Below are 17,414 nucleotides of genomic sequence, written 5' to 3' on the forward strand. Positions count from 1 at the left end.
ATGACTGAAACACAGTCAGGACACCTATATTTACCTGTATTTTCCCTCTGAATAATGACTGCCACGTTCTAGACACGTTATTAAATCTGTTGTAAATAAAGACAAATACAATTAGCAGATGGAGTATGAGTCAGGGCACTTGTGCTTTTCTAAAGACTTCTTTTGAAATAAAAAAGACAATTTTTGAAAGTATTATGATCATGCTATCTGAATTTTCTTGTGTAAAAATAAACACCCAAGATTACTGTCTAGTATTTAATCAGTTTATTTTTCTTTTCTCTCACCAATGATGTTTTTTAGTGTAATAGTCTATCTAGAGAGTGATAACAAAGTCTACTTCTAACAGGAAAACCAACAGTCACTAACCATTATCTATCTACAGGCATCATGTGTACAACCACTTTGAGAGGAGAAAAACTATTTCAAAAACCCACCATGGTCCATGGAGAAGGTTACCAGGATTTTTTTGACAGGGTCCCAGGTTGGCCAGGCTGGCCTCAAGTTCACTATGTAGCTGAGGAAGACCTGGAACTTTTCTGATCCTCCCACCCCGACCTCCGTAGTTCTGGAATTACTGCATGTGCCACCCTGGTCGGATTTATGTGGTGCTGGAGATCAAACCCAGGGCTTTACACACGGGCAAGCACTCTATCACCTGAGCTACACCCCTGGCTTGCCAGAAACATTTTAGTTCACATAATTCAGTCAAGGTCATCTAGTGACACAGAAATACAAGTCTGTCTGAGTATCAACAGGGTGCTGCTCTTGATCAATCAAGAGCAAGCATTTCAAAGGAAGGGCCTTTGTTTAGAAACATTCATAACTGAACTCACACTCCACAGTGGGAAGCTAAGGCTGTGGGGGCAAATGCATTCAGATAAACCTACAACAGTCCGCCAATATTCTACTCTTGCCAAAAGCTCTTTCCTTTCCAAAATCTTTCAGGAATCTTAGTGATGAATATATGAATCATATCTGATTGGCTACAGAGGAAGTGAGTGGCACACCCCTTTCTGGAAATATTTCTTCCAAAGGGGACTGACAGAAGAAACTTGGGCACCTTATGATCCTGGCTAGCCATGGAGTAGGCGGTGTGGTGATGACTCTGCACTGCAGCAGGTCAGGATAGGAGCTCACACTTTCCTCTCTCTCTCACCAGTGTTCATACTCTCTTCCTTTTTCCCCTACCCATGGTTAGGGTACCATATGACAGTGATGTCTCATCATGCTCATACTGTGTGTCTCCATGCTGGCGCACTAATGTGAGATTAATGTGAGACACACTGGTTAAAAGGCTCGCTTCCTGAAGAAGGAAGGAGGCTGAGGAGCAGCTTCAGAGAAGCCAGGCATTAGGGTCAGAGGACTGCTCCAAAGATGTCCCATCCAAGGTTTATAGGAAATGAGATCCCCTTCACCCCACCATCAGTTGATTATTGGCTCCATCTACCCTTTTTGCTCTATAATGACTTGGTGGAGATCAAATACTTGCAAAGAAACTGTTCCTCTCTGTCTTAAATGTTGCATTTGAGATCACAATTCTTTCCAGAGGAAGTAATAAGTATCAAGAGGCAGATATGGTTTACACACACATGTCAGTTTTCCTGCTGTACCTGGATGGTCACTGCTGGCATAGGCCAGCAAAAAACCCCGACCAGAAATGTGGGATCCACTTTGGAAGCGAACAGTCACTTCGTTTGAATTCAGCCAGAGTTCTTTGGGAACAGCCCAGCTTCCACAATATGGACCTGAAAACAAAGCACATGTGGCACATCTCAAACCATACACAGCACAAACAACTGATAGAGCATTTTGCCCTCCTCAGAGGTCAAGTCTACCATATAACATATGCAAAATTGTAATCCTTAACCTTCTGGAATTTTGTTGGACACAGAAATCAATCTGTAAACTTGCTTAGACTGCTAAGCTGGGGCTGGGGGGAGTAGCCTGCTGTAGATAAACAGTACATTGGAGCTTGCTCACTATGAACAATTCAACAGGCAGTCTTTTTCCAAGACCAAAACCTAATAAAGGTCAAATAAATACATCTGAGAAATCTTATCTTAGAGAAGATACTCCAGGGGCCTCCTAAATTTGTTTGGAGAAACTCATATTCAAAGGCGGCTTCAGATAAAAAGACAGTGTCCAATGATCATATTGGGCTAGCAACATGGCTCAGCTGTCCTGTCTTGTTCACGTGTCCTGTTCTGAAGATTCGAGAGAATAAGAGAGTGCTAGGGGCTTATCTTCCTGCCCACAGCTCTGCCATTCCTCATTATTAGTTATGGTGAAACCCAAACAATGGCCACTTCTCTCTACTTATTTATTCATTCATTTTTTTCTGTGTGTGCACGTGTGTGTGGGGGGTGCACAAGCCTGTTGCTGACCTCAGGTGCCTTCCTCTATTGCTTTCAACCCTTTTTTTGACATATTTATTTTTATTTTATGAGTGTTTTGTTTGCATGTATGCAGTTGCATCATGATTATGCAATGTCTGAGGAGGCCAGAAGAGACCATTGGATTCCCTGGAACTGGAGTCACAGATGGTTATTAGCTACTATGTGGACACTGGGAACTGAGCAGCCTGTGCTCTTAACTGATGAGTCATCTCTCCAGTCCCCACCCCCCACCCCCTTGTTTTTCTTTGAGACAGGGTCTCACGGTGTAGTCCTGGCTGACCTGGAACTAACTATGTAGACTAGGCTGACCTTGAACTCACAGAGATCAACCAACTTTGCCTCCTGAGCACTGGGATTAAAGCCTGTGCTACCAAGTCTCACTTTAAATAATTTTTGAGACAGGTTCTCATGTAGCCACAGTTAGCCTCAATTTTATTACACAGCTGAATGCTCTGAAATTCTGATCCTCCTGCTTCCACTTCCTGAGTGTTGGGATCACAGGCGTGCACCACCACACCCAGTTTCTAAGGTGTTGGGGATCAACCCAGGGCTTCATGCTAGGCAAGCACTCTGCCAACTGAGTTACATCCCAGCTTTGTTTTCTTTCTTATTTTTTGAACAGTCTCTCACTGAACCTGGAGCTTGCTGATGAGGCCAGGCTGGCTGGCAATGAGCTACAGGGATTCCCCTCCCCTCCTCCCCAGCTGAGGTTACCGTCTTAGCTACTGTGTCTGGCTTTTACTTGGGTACTGGAAATCCAAGCACAGGCTCTAATGCTCATGCAGCAGGCACTCTACCAACTAAGCCATCTTCCAGCCCCAACTTCCCTCTTTAGAAGCCCTCAGCATACATCTTTGCTTACATTGCTTACATGAGCTCACGTTTACAAATTACTCAGAATAGTACACTATACCAAGAGCTATATAAGTGCTTCTTTAATAAATAATATTATTACTTTAGACTGTGTTCCACAGAGCAAGACAATTTTATATTGATTTCTGTATTTTGAGCAGATTTCAGAGTACCTCATAGGTACTATGTAGCCTGCCTTTCGAATACTGTTTGAATTGAATTGAAATGTTCTATTTACAACAATTTGTAATAAAAAAAAAGGATATATTAAATTTTTTTTTTAAATTCAGTTACTTAGAAATACCATGGAGAATAAGTGAAATCAAAGCAAGAATATAATTGTGTAATAGAGCTGGGTATGATGGTTCATGCCTCTAATCCCAGCACTTGAGAGGCAGAGGCAGGAGGATTTTGAATTCAAGGGTATCTGGGGCTACATGCCAAGAACATGCCTCAAAAAACCCCAAGGGTTATAGAGATAACGCAGTAGTAGAATGCTGGCCTAGTATGTAAAAGCAGTTGTCTGAAGTTATGGTTAATGCTTATCAACTTAACAAGACCCAGAATCACCTATGAGACAAGCCTCTGGGCATGTCTGTGAGGGATTATCTTGATTAGGTTAATTGAGATGGAAAAGCCCACCCTAAAAGGAGGCAGCAGCAATTCCCTGGGCTTGGGTCCTGGACTGCATAAAAGACAGAAGGCTAGCTGGGCACAATATCCATTGTTCCCTGTTGCCTCCTGCGGATGCAACTTGACCACCTGTCTCAAGCTCCTGCTGCCAGGACTTCCCTATCATGATGGACTGTATCCTTTAAACTGTGAGCCAAAATAAATGCTTTCTCCCTTAAATTTCTTATGTCAGGTTATTTTATTACAGCAAAAGTAACTAATACATCTGGAATGCACAAATATACAGATGATATGGATTTTTACACATTTTAATATTGTTCATAAATACTGAAGACAGAAAATTAAAACTTTACTCATATAATGAGGTAGAATAAGGATTTTTGTAAAGTGAGGCAGACAGCTGTGTCTGACTTTTCCAACTTTTGTTTTACATGTTTGAAATGCTTTTGCTCTCTGCAGGGAAGTGAATATGCTTGGTGTATAACCCCAAGGACGAAAATGAAGTAGCATGCTGCTGTTAACAAGTTAGAACATTTTTCTCTACACTCCTGCATTTGCCCACTGCTCTAGTTTGTTTCTCCACTGCTGTGACAAAACACTCTGACCAATGCCAACCTGGGGAGAAAGGGTTTATTTGTCTCACATCTCCCGGGTCACAGTTCAGCAGGAAGCCCGAGGTAGGAACTCAGGACAGGAACCTGGAGGCAGGAGCTGGAGCACAGGCCATGGAGGAATGAATGCTGCTTACTGGCTTGCTCCCTTGGTCTGTGCTCAGCCTGCCTTCTTACATGATACAGGACCACCTGCCCATGGGTGGCACCAACCACAGTGTGTTGGGCTCTCCCACATCACTCAGTAATCAAAAAAATGCCCCAGAGACATGGCCACAGGCCAGTTCAATGGAGGAAATTCCCCAATTGAGGCTCCCTCTATCTATGGGTGCCAAGTTGACCACCAAAGCTATCCAGTACACCCACTTACTCCTATACAAATCGTGTTGAATATCAAGTCTCTGCCTAACTTTCCACAGCATTCCAATGAGTTCTGATAAAAATGGTGGCAAGCAAGTCTAAATTGATAATCAATCATAATTCAGTTAAACTTCTCTTTTCTGAGTTTATAGAAGAACTGAAAGGTTGTAAAATTGCATATCCCTTAGATAAGAATGTATGTTATCACAGAAAACTGTACAAAATATGCTATCCTAGATGCCAAGCACATCTAGTAAAACACTAATTTGGTTTCATCCTCCCAAAGTTACGATAAGCACATAAACGCTTCTGGAAGAAGTTCAAAGAAAGCAAAAGTAAACACATTTGTCCTTTAATTACCTTCAGGCCCCAGACACCAATTCATCTCAGTCTCACTAGTGTGCTGCAAAAAGGTAGCAGGAGTGGGATAAGCCCTCTCTACGAGTCATGAAGAACTGCTCTCTTGGTTCTGTACGTCGCTATAGCACTACTCTGTCACTAAGAGGGAATCTTAGTCTGGGGTGAGGATGGGAGTGGAGCACTGGCTGCAGTGCTGTCAAAGGCACAGCGTCCAAATTACTACTTGTCCCAAGCCTTGACAGCTGCAGATTCCTTTCCACAGACTAGGAGCTAATAACTAGTTAAAAGGGAAAAGAGATGAAAATAGAGAAACATGACTTGACAGTGGTAGGGGAAACTGAATATCCAAGTTTGTGCCAAGCAACACTCTCAGTCTTCAGCAAAATCCTTTGAGGATGATGACCTACTCCCTCCACATTGTGGACCTAGGGCCTCGCACAGGCAAGGCAAGTGCTCTACCACTGAACTACAACCCGGACCCTCTTTTTCACTTTTTCTTTTAAGACTAAGCTATTAAGTTGCTCAGGCTGGCCTTTAATTCACCGAGTAGCATAGGTAATCCTTGAACTTATGATCTTCTTGCATCAGTCTCCTACAGGATGACAAATATGTACCACCAGGCCTGGCAGGATGCTATCTTTTCTTATGAAACCCTTTCTCCAGTCCACACACTTGTTTAAGGAGATAATCATGCTCCACATAAGAGATCTTTGGTCAATAATGGGTCATGAACGTTAATGTGGTCCCATAAAATCAAATCATAAAGTCAAAGCATAATGCATCAGTTACAAGCTTGGGGTGATGCTGGTAGAAGTAAACTTCCTGAGCTGGATGGGGTAGCCGATGCCTATGATCCCAGCACTGGGAGGCTAATGCAGGAGGATTGCGATGAGCTATAGTAACTTCCAAGCCAGCTTGGGCTGCAGAGCAAGACCCAGTCTCCAAACAAACAAACAATAAACTTCTTATCCTGCCAGTGCACTAGAAGTACACTACAACTAATTATGTGTAGTATATAACACCTGAAAACAGATGACTATTATTATTGGTTTATGTGCTTACTATATTTATATTAGAGTATGTTTCATATCTATATATGTATATATGGTAAATATATGTGTACATATATATATATATATATATATTTTTTTTTTTTAAAGGAAAAAACAAAAAACAGAATCTCATTGAAGTCCAAACTGGCCTTGAACTCACTCTGAAGCCAAGGATGGCCTTAAACTCCTGATCCTCCTGCTCTACCACACCCTCCTTCCCAGGACAGGCTAAAAATTGAGCTAAAGTAAATTAATCACCCCTCTCTTAAGAACAAGAATAAAGCCATGTTGAGGACAGACATGGTGTCACATGCCTGTAATCTCAGGTCTTAGGAAGTGGAGGTAGGTGGATAAGAAGCTCAAGGACACTCTCAGCTACACAACAAGCTCAAGGGAAGACTGGATTACATGAAACCCTGTCTCAGAAAAAAAAAAAAAAATCCATGCTGACTGATGTGCACCACTTAGGCTTTGCAAGTACACACAGTGAAGGTCTTGTAACAACTGCCCAGTGGTGCATTTCTCAGAACAGGCTCCCCCTGTTAAGTGATCCAAGTCTTCACTTAGTACCTTCCATTTGACTTTTAAGAAGTGTCTCACTTATATTTAAACATTTGGAAAAAGGCGTGTGTCAGCACTTCTCTAATCAGCATTCAAGAAGCTCTGAGTTCAAGGCCAGTCTGGTCTACAGAGTGAGTTCCAGGCCAGCCACGCTACATAGTGAGACCTTGTCTCAACAACAACAACAAACATTTGAAAAGATAAACTTCATTGGAAACCCAAGTGAGTGCTCAGTGACTTTTAGTTTTGACCATGGTTATATTCTCTGTCCTGGTGGTGTTCATGGATTGGCAAACCCGTTTTGTTCAAAATCAGTTTTACCCTAAAATTCGGACTTCCACTTTTGGGGGCTGTCTCCTTATAGCCATCAGTGTTGTGTGTTTTGTTGCACTGTCATCCAAGACCTCCCCTTCCCAAGCCTCTATTCTCTTTGTATTTTTTCTCCTCTGAGAAAGGGTTTCAGGTGTAGATGAAGATGACCTTAACATCTGATCTACCTGCTGCCACCTCCCCAGTGGAGTGCTGACATTACAGGCATGAGCGACCACACCTGGTTTTGTGTAGTGGTCCAGCCCAGGGCCTCGTGCATGCTAGGTAAGCCTTCTACCAACTGAGGGACATTCCCAGCCCCTGTAACCTCTATTCTTATCTATGGGGCAAGTTCTATCTTATGTTGAAGTCACAAATTTCCATGAGGCTGGGACAGGAAGTTCATTAGGTAGGCAGAAAAATCAGGGAAGAAATTACCTTTTGTGGGCCCTAAGTGGCAGTCCTGGATTGTGGGAGGAGCTATCAGTGATACCAAATGGTACAACGTTGTGGCATTTGTCACCAGACATAAGATCAAGTCCTAGCAAACAAAAGTCCCAGGACAAAAGGCTCAGGAACAGCAGGAGCTGCCTTCTTTGAGCACAGGGGCCAGTTCCTCTCAGCACATCCCTTGTTTGGGGCTACTGTTCCATCAGCAGCTGAAAGGGAAACCCTTTATTATCATGCATGAATAAAACAGAGCTGTCCTACAAGGAAGAATAAACTGCCTGCTCCAAGCCAAGCCTGGAATGCTCTCAATGCTCTGGCAAGCTGACAATCTGTGCAGCAGTGCATAGCACTTCTTTCTCCATGTGTTATGGAAATCAGGCAGTCCAGAGACCAAGCATTTACTTGGAGGGTGAGAAACTCATTTTGTCTATACTTTGGACCCAGAGGAGCTACCACTCTGAAGTTCTGGGCCTTGAGTTACAAAATCCCCAGTTTTTATAGTTCTCCCTACATCATATCTTTTTTAAGAAAAATATTTTATTATTTTTATTTTATGTGTATGAGTGTATTGCCTGCATGTATGTAAGTGTACCCATGTCATGCAATGCCTGCAGAGGTCAGAAGAGGGCATTGTATCCCTTGAAATCGAGTTATGGATGGTTGCTAGCTGCCATGTGGGTGCTAGGAACTGAACCTATGTCCTCTGAAAGAGCAGCAAGTGATCTTAACTGAGCCATCTCTCTACCTCATATCCCAACTGCTACAACACTGGTAGAGTCAAATTACAGCCTGCATGACTGCCAGCACAGATGCTTGTGTATCCCAAGGCTACAGGGAAGAAATCCCTTCTGCAGGTATGTTTACAGAGACAGATATTAAGGACAAGGGTTCAAACATTCTATACAACAAAACTTACTGCTGGCACCTTAGCAGGCAGGTAGTCTACCAGATAACTATGGCATTTGTTTCTCAAGACAGCTTTGAGGTTTTTGGTGTTCTCCATTTTAGTAAGCATTCATAAAACCACTAAAGTAAGTACTATGTCCTAAAGTACAAAAATCAGTCATTAATGGGTAAAACTAGCATCACATACATACACAAAAGCAACATTAGATGCATAGGTTTCTTCTTTACATGGCCTGCCTCAGACACTGAGCATTACAAGGCAATAAGAGTTAAGTGAGAGACAGTTCCAGTTCGTTTCTGGTGGGTATGTGGTTTCGATATTGAAACTGATATAACTAAGAAAGGGACATGTTTTTAAAAACGCCATTAAGGCCAGGTATTGTGGCACAGGCTTTTAATCCCAGGACTCAGGAGGCAGAGGCAGGTTGATCTCTGTCATCTGAGATTGGTCTACACAGTGAGTTCCAGGTCAGCCAGGGTTATACAGTGAGACTGACTCAAAAAACTAAAAAACACCTAAAGAAAAAAAAAAGCCATGCATAACATCAAGAGGGCAATCTCCTTTCCTCCCCTCTATGACAACAGTGTCAGTATTAAAACAGCAAAAAGGCACCAGATGAAAAATTACCTCCTGAGAGGTTTGTCATAAATTAAAAGGAACAACAAAAAAGCCTCCTGAAACCCCTTATTAGCCTTATGGAGCCCCTTCTGAAGCACATGTATAATTTTCAGGACAGATAAGAACATGGCTGGTGGGGCTCAGTGACCCTCCCTGGGAAGGCCACTGGCAGGCCTAGCCACATGGCACACTATCTGCTGCCAGGAAAGTGGCACCCAGCGTGGGCCAGCTTTGTGCTGAGGGGTAGGCTGGTAAAACAATCCTCAGAAGTGCTAAAGCTGCAAACACCATTAGATTTGTGTCCATTTTCCATTTGGTTTTCAGTGCAGTCAAATGGCAGGGTTCGTTCAGGCCTGCTAGTCGCAATAAGGTCAATGTACAAAACTACAGAATTTTCAGGGCCATCTTCTTTGAAAAGGAGAATTAACATAAAAAAGAAGATACTCCAAGACTGTGCCATTAAAACCATAGTCACGTAACAATGTAAGTGGTATCCCTGGTGAGTTTTGGTCTCTGGTTCTCAGACAAAAATCAGTAACACATGATAAATAAGCCAGATTTTTGTCTAGATTCCTAGACAAAGGTGGGGCTTTCTTTGGGGTTCAGGGACCCAGACTAAAGAAGGGCCTGCACAGAGCAGCCCAGCACCCACCCCAACCATTAGTGCTCTCTCTCACAAAGGATGGCAATTATTGAAACTGAATCACAGTATGACTCCGGGGAAGTATTTGGGAGGAAGGAGGAGGCCACCCCTAGCTTTTTCCCCTAGAGACTTAAGGTTATTTTAATGAAATACCTGGAGTGGAACAATTTGGCAGACACAGCCTTTTACATGCTGTTAATTCCTTTAAAGTTCTGTGTTCTTATCATTCGCAATCCTAAGAATTTTATAATCTACTCTGTATGTCTGAGAGACATAAACTACTTGTAAAACAGTGGTTTCCAATCTTGTGTTTTCTTCTTTTGGAATTAAAAAAAAAAATAAAAGAAAACCAAGAGTCATAATGTTGAGATGTTATGACTGTCAAACATATGTCATCCTGAAAACATAGCAATCTTATGAGTCAAAACTCCTACTATTTCCTCCTTTTCCATTCCTCCTGTTTTTAGTGTATATTATCATTTCAATTAATTTCACATTACAGTATTTATAAGTCATTGACAATGGTTAAAAAAATTCTGGATGTGGAGGTGCAGGAAATGTAGAACAATCTTTGAATTTCCTGATTTTCCTAGAGAGCAAATCACTTAGCAGAAGAACATATTTTTAACTGACTACAGTAGGATCCTTCAGTCTCCTTCCATCATGGGATACCCTGTCTTATTGCAGTACTTTGACTAGAAAAGATGCTTTAAACTCAAAATGTGTAAGAGTACTCTGTAAGTGGTTTCTCAGAACCTCATTTTTGGCCTCAGGATATCCCTGCAGGGAGACCGGAAAGAAGTGTCTATTTCCTTCAGGGACCGACAGAGAAGAGTTACAAGCTGGCCTTATAATGCACAAGTTCAGGGCTCAGATGGCTTTTGTTACATTAAACTGAGATGATGTGATACTTAATTATGAGCAGGCTCTATGGAGTCAAATGCCCACTTAAATCCTAAATGGTGCTAAGTGATCTTAAGAAGCTGCTTGAACTCATTGAATTTCAGTTTCCTTCTGTGTAGCGGTTAGTAATGGGATCAGTGTCACAGGGCTACTCAGAGAACGAGATAATCAATAACATTCAGGTACTGAGCCCAGTGTACTGCACATAACTGGGTGCCCAGGTACATGCATCTTCAGCACTATTTCCTGCTCTTTCCATACAGTAAGTATACAGAGACCAAGCCTTTCTTTAATGCAGAGGGGATATCTATAGACAGAGAAATCTGAGTGTGAATTCTCCTTCATGGTGAATAGCAATACTCAAATTTCTCTTTTGTAAGAAGACTGTTTTTGTGTTTGCTAAAGTAAAACTTTATGCAAATACTGAGCACAAGAAATGGCAAGGCTATGCTAAACATAAAAGGTTGAAAAGGGATGAATATTTTTATGTACTTCCCAGCTCAAGGAACCCCCTCTGAGGTAAAGAAGTTAAAACAACTGAATCTCCCCCACTTGAAATCCAAAACTTAAAACTTTTATTTACTTATTTATTGTGTATCTGTGTGTGTGTAGTCAGATGTGTGTGGGTGGACATGTGTGTGCAGCTGCCATAAAGATGCAGGATAGCTCCCTAGATCACTTTCCTCTCTACACACTGAGGCAGAGTCTCTCCAGGGAACCCAGAGTTAGACTAAGCTAGCCAGTTTGATCTGGGGAATCCCTTGACTCTGCTTCCCACATGCTGAGATTACCAATCACTCACGTGGTAGTTACCATTTTTGTGGGTTCTGAGGATCTGAACTCTGATCCTCATACTCCCACTAAAAGCACTTTACCTGCTGAACATCTTCCCATCCCATTCCATCCCAAACTATTTTGCGTGTCAGTGTAGAAGTTTCAGAGCGGGATTTAAGATACAAGATTTTCAGATTGGGATGCTCAACCTGTATGCTGCAAAGTAAATGTATTCATTCTTAGAACAGGTTCGGTTACCTAAATATTCAGTTTCTACTATTTTATATGTTCAAATATAAGATAAGCTGTTTGTCCAAAACTGTTTTCTGAAAAGAAGGTATTGCTTTCCATCTGAGTCCTGTCAAAGTTTCATACTACACTGATCTATTTGAACAACAAAAAACTTACTGGAAGACATTTTGCTTGAAATAACCTAAACTCAATGCAGTTTTGAGTGGGGGGGGGAAATCACATTGGACAAGACAGTGAAAAGAAGACAAAGAAACATGATGCGGATGTATTCTCACTTTGGAAGTGTCTATCACCCACAGCTAGAAAGTGCTATGAACAAGTCTCCTAAAGATTACTGTGTGTGTGTGTGTGTGTGTGTGTGTGTGTCTGTGTCTGTGTGTGTGTGTGTGTGTGTGTGTGTGTGTGTGTCTGTGTGTATTCTTTTTCCCTGTTTATTTGCTTTTTCTTGAGACAGGATCTTGTAGTCCAGACTGGCTTCAAATTCCCTGTTCAGATGAGGATGTCCTCTAACTTTGTCTGATCCTCCTTCTTCCAAGTTCGTACATAGCCCGGGGTGGCCTCAAACTATGACCTCTTCCTACCTTAGCCTTCCTAGTGCTGGGGTTACAGATGTGTACTGCCATGCCCAGCTTCACTTTTATACTCACAAAAAAAAATTGGGGTGATAAATTATATACTGACTTTCATGATCATGTATGCTATTATTCTGTCCCCCTCCCCCCACGGCCCTAAATAAGAAGCATCATGTTTTGCTTAACAGACATTTTAAAAAATCAAGACTAAGAGGACCAGGGTGACTGAGATGCCCCTTCAAAGAAACAATAATGCTGCTTTCCTAGTCTAGCATCCATCCAGTTCACAATCAGGTTGGCCTACCTCCTCAGTCTCCTTTCATCTAGGAAAATTCCTCAGCCCGTCGTTATCTTTTGTACAGTTTAAAGAGTGCTGCCCAGTTATTTTGTACAATGTCTGTCAATTTCGGTTGTTTTGATGTTCCTCTGTGATTAAATTGAAGTAATGCATTTTTGGCCAACATAATACTATCACTGTTTGTTTTGAGACAGGCTTTCACTACAACCCAAGATGGACTGGAACTCACTATGTAACCCAAGTTGGTACTGAACTCACAGCAATCCTCCTGCCTCAGCCTCCTCAGTGATGGGATTACACTTGTGAATCACTACAACTGGTGTTATATCACTTTATTTCTTTATTGATTTTTTTGAGACAGGGTCTCCCTGTAGCACAACAGCTGACCTGGAACTCGCTATGTAGACCAGACTGGCCTTGATCTCACAGATCTCCCTGCCTCTGCCTCTCAAGTGCTGGGACTAAAGATGTGTGCCACCCACACCAGGTTTGTATCACTTTTTAAAGTAACTTTTAGCCAGACCAAGAAAAGAGGATCAGGACTTCAAGGCCCATCTCTTCTCCATAAAGATTTTTGAAGCCAGCCTATAATACATGAGACTCTGTCTCAAAAAAAACAGTAAGTGAAATTGGTGCTTTAAAATATCTTTAATAATTAATTTTTTCCTCAAAAATAAATATATTTTCTAAAATTGATATGCTTAAATTTATTAATTATTCCACTTTTTAAAAACCATTTCAAGGGCAAATTGCAGGGTCATTTTCTTAACTTAGCTACAGACTAAAAAGCACCTTCTTCTAATTGATGTTGAATATATACATATATACATGACAAACAGACTCATCATCCCATCTTGTCTGCATCAGGTCTTTTAACACCAAGCTTCAGTGTGCATCTGCCTGATCCCTATGAAAGCTAGTGGGGCATTTACAGTTACTGACAGTTCATTCTGTTTCAAAGAATGTAGGTTCCTCTCTCTCTGGGTGTGTGTGCGTGCGAGCATGTGTGTGTGTAAGCCAAAGGTTGATGTCAGGATGTCTTTCCGTGATCACTTCTTCCCCTTCTTTTTTGAGGCAAAGTCTCTTACTGAACCTGAAGCTCACTGTTTTGACTAGACTGGGTGGCCAGTGAACTCCCCAGGACCTACCTTCTCCACACTGACCCTGACCCCAACCCCAACCAGGGTTATAGACATGTACTTCCCCATCTGGCTTTTACATGGGTTCTGGGGATCCAAACTCAGGTCCTCAAGCTGGCATTGCCCTGAGCTATCTCCTCAGTTGCTAAAGAATGTGAATTTTTAAAAAATGCCCTAAGTATATGAATCAAACATTTTAAACAAAATTGGCATGGGGATGAACCATCAAGAGTTAACTGGCCAGTGATGAAACCTGTACAGCTTGAACATATTTGCAATAGCTAATGTGAACACATTCCAAGAATATTCACTCAGCTAAGTTTGCCAAGGCTCACACCTAAACATCACTCTTTTTCAAAACATTTACCCCACATTGAAAATGCTGATAATTTTGAGTCTTAAAGTTCCTTGTCAGTCGGTTTTAACAATTAGTTACTTAATGAAAAATACTGAACTGTATAAAGTAAAAGCACCCAACTGTTTCAGTCACACATAACAACTATCAGAGGGAACTACAGAAGACATTCCAGAACATGCAGTCCCTCCCCACCACTCTTCAGTGGGCATTCTCCAATATGGCTGTGGGTTTCTGGAACCCTGTGCTGGCACTGAAGCCCAGCCCCTGCACTTATGCAGACCCCGTGGCCACATAGCTGTAGAAGGGCCCCACCCTCCCAGCCTCCCAGGATGGAGCAGCAGGGCACAAAACTGCCCCCTGCCTAAGCTCAGGTTACAGGAACACAAAGCGTCTCTGCCTTCTCCTGTATTCCCTGAGGAAGTTCAAACTGACCAGGGGACTATTTTAACTTAGTTAAAACATAGGTCTGGTTAGTGGCTTTCATCAAAGGAAATCTTTAAAGTAACCACAAAAGAAAGAAACTCTAAGTATCATTAAACATGTTGTCTTAACATCAACTAAAATCACTACTTATTCTGCTTCTGTCTTAGACAAAATTGCTGCATAACAGAATAATGGACTGGTCCAGCTGAGAAGACAGGGTTCATAGCACAAGTAGGCCTTGAACGGGATATACAGCTGAGGATGACCTTTTGCAGGAGGTCCTCCCACCTCCTCCTCCCCATATGCTGGGACTACAGTCCTGTGCTGCCTTGCTGGGGGTTCCTCCCTGCCTGAAAAGGTTAAGAACCATTCAATAGCTTATTTGGATGCTGGAATTGGAAGGGAAGAGCAATGGAAATAGGTGTCTTATAGAACCACAAAGACACAAAAATAAGTCTTCCCTAGGCCCTTAATGATCTAGTTGTGTAATCCTGGTCATGTTACCAAATCTCATTGTGACTTCACTTATCTGTAGAAGGAAATTAATAAGAATTACCCAAGGATGAATGTAGGCATTCTAGAAAATATGTGCAAGGGCCATTCCTGTCCAACAGACTCATCTCTATGAACATAAATTCTGTTTGTAAAAGACAAACACAACTATACAGAAAAACTTTAAAGAGAAATAATTAGCTTTACTGCTACACATGAATCACAATTCAGCATCTATTTCCTAGTGAAGAATCTAAACTTTGCTTTAAAATTTTTTTTAATTATTTACTTATTTATTTATTTAAATTTTTGTTTTATGTGTATGAGTATATTGTTTGCATGTATGTAAGTGCACCTTTGTTGTGCAATTCCTGAAGAGGTGAGAAGAGGGTATTAGATTCCCTGGAACTGGAGTTACAGATGGTTGTTAGCTGCCATGTGGGTGCTGGGAATTGAACCCAGGTCTTTTGCAGGAGTAGCCAGAGCTCTTAACCACTGAACCATCCCTCCAGCCCCAAGAATCTCAAGATGGAGATGTAGGCAGTTGGTAGAGGGCTTATCTTGCACACATGAAGCTCTGGGTTGTTCCCTAGCACCAAATAAAAGAGGCATGGCGCATGCCTGTAATTACAGCACTCCATAGGTAGAGGCAGAAGGATTATGAGTTCAAGATCATCCTTGAGTTCAAGGCCAGCCTAGACTACATGAGACCCTCTCTTAAAACAAACAAACCAACTAACTAACTAAAATCTAAAATTGTAGCGGATAATAGGTACTCTGAAGTAGTCAAGACAACCAGCAAATTTGCAACCCAGCTGGATATATTCAATTAATTCTTCCTTATTCTTCTTCCTCAGTCTCTGTCTGTCTCTCGGTTTTCTGAGAGCAGAGATACTGGGCTCAAGTGCAAAGACAGGTGGACAGCTGAATGTGTTTGAGAAACTAACTGCCTCCTGGAGAGCTTAATGGGCAAGCAAGAGGTTACCTATAGCCTGAATCATTTTTGGAGTTGGATACATACAGAATTTCTGAAAAAATATCTCTAAGCTCAATAAATCTGTTTATAGGATTGGGTTTCTAATTGTTTTACTAAAAGCTGTCTCCTAGGACTTAGGATCAACTGATCACTATGATGGTGAATTAGTTACTTTTCCTGGTACTGTGACTAAAATACCCTGACAAAAGCAACTTAAGGAAGAAAGGTTTTATTTTTGCTCACAGTTCAAGGGTACAGTCCATCTTCCCAGAGAAGTCATGTCAGCAGGAGTTCAAGGTGGCTAGTCATACCACACTCAGTCAGGAGACAGACAGAGATGAATGCTCATACTTACTTTCTCCTTTTTATTCAGTCCAGTAGTTGAGGTGGGCCTTCCCACCTCAATTAACCAAATCCAGAAAATCCTTCACAGACCTTCCCAGAGATTTGATTCCAAGGTCTTCTAATTTGTTTTCTGTATCCTGTCGAGTTGACAATATGAACCATCACAGATGGTGATTTCAGGCACTAACAGAGGAACTCAAACCACCAGAAACTAAATTTCAAAAGTTATTTAAGAAAATTCCCTTTGCACTGCTTGTCCCTTTACCAGAAACCTCAGAGCACAGGTTAACTTGAGAGTTCATTTCCTTTCATCAGTCTCTGCTCAAATCTTGAGCTATTGGAGGGGCCCGCCTGACCACCCCATCTGAATCAGCAGACTTACAACAGGCTCTTCCTTGCCTTACTCTTTTTCTTTCTCACCACCTGCCATAGTATAAATGCATCTATTTCCTCCCATTCTCTAACCACGGGGGTAAGCTACAGGGGAGGAATTTTGTTTCTTCACTGTTATAGCCCAGTTCTTCAGAGTATCTGAAATACACAGTAAACACTCAATAAACGTGTTTTAGACAAATGTCACAGATGTCTCCAGTGTTCTTTCCAGCAAGACAGAAATTCAAAGAACCCTGAGACCCAGAGGACTGTTTCAGTTTATGAAGCAAATGCACCTACATTACCCAGAGAGCCTACACAAAGCAAGCGCCTCGTCCATTCTTGCCAGGCTGTGATGCTCATGAACACACTGCTGGTCTTTCTCTCTGCTCGGTGTCTTCCATGCTCACAGAAACCCACATCTTTTCTTACCATACTGATCTGTTGAGCTGGTGAAGAGAAGATAGTCAGAAGTACAGGTCTTGGATTCAATATTCAAATCACCCAACTTCACAATCAGTCTCTTCCCCTTTGGGACTGTGATGGTCTTTTCACAAACAGTGTGATTAGGGTAAGTCCCTGGATAATTCTTAGATGTCATTGTACCGCTGTCCTGAGAGGTCACTATGTATCCACAGCCATCACCTGGTAAAGAGAAGAAAGAATATAAGATTTAAGTGCAATTGACTCCTACCAAGAACTGAGAGTCTTATACCATCTCCAAGTGATGGAATTTAGTCCCTCCCTCCCTCCCTCCC

General features: G+C 41.9%; 1 protein-coding gene across 3 annotated transcripts in view; it reads right to left on the reverse strand.

Moving 5' to 3' along the window:
* Window positions 1–17,414, reverse strand: part of Dcbld1 (discoidin, CUB and LCCL domain containing 1) — a 96,082-nt gene that overhangs the window by 41,455 nt on the left and 37,213 nt on the right. For all 3 annotated transcript variants that reach the window (XM_029564812.1, XM_029564810.1, XM_029564811.1), the window contains exons 2-4: window positions 17,089–17,301; window positions 1,611–1,745; window positions 35–86 (exon numbers count right to left, since the gene is read on the reverse strand). In XM_029564812.1, coding sequence (XP_029420672.1) covers window positions 35–86; window positions 1,611–1,745; window positions 17,089–17,301 — 400 coding nt within the window. The remainder of the gene's footprint in view (window positions 1–34; window positions 87–1,610; window positions 1,746–17,088; window positions 17,302–17,414) is intronic.

The sequence above is a fragment of the Nannospalax galili genome, unplaced genomic scaffold, assembly GCF_000622305.1.
Source record: "Nannospalax galili isolate Female #2095 unplaced genomic scaffold, S.galili_v1.0 scaffold417, whole genome shotgun sequence".
Taxonomy (NCBI): domain Eukaryota; kingdom Metazoa; phylum Chordata; class Mammalia; order Rodentia; family Spalacidae; genus Nannospalax; species Nannospalax galili.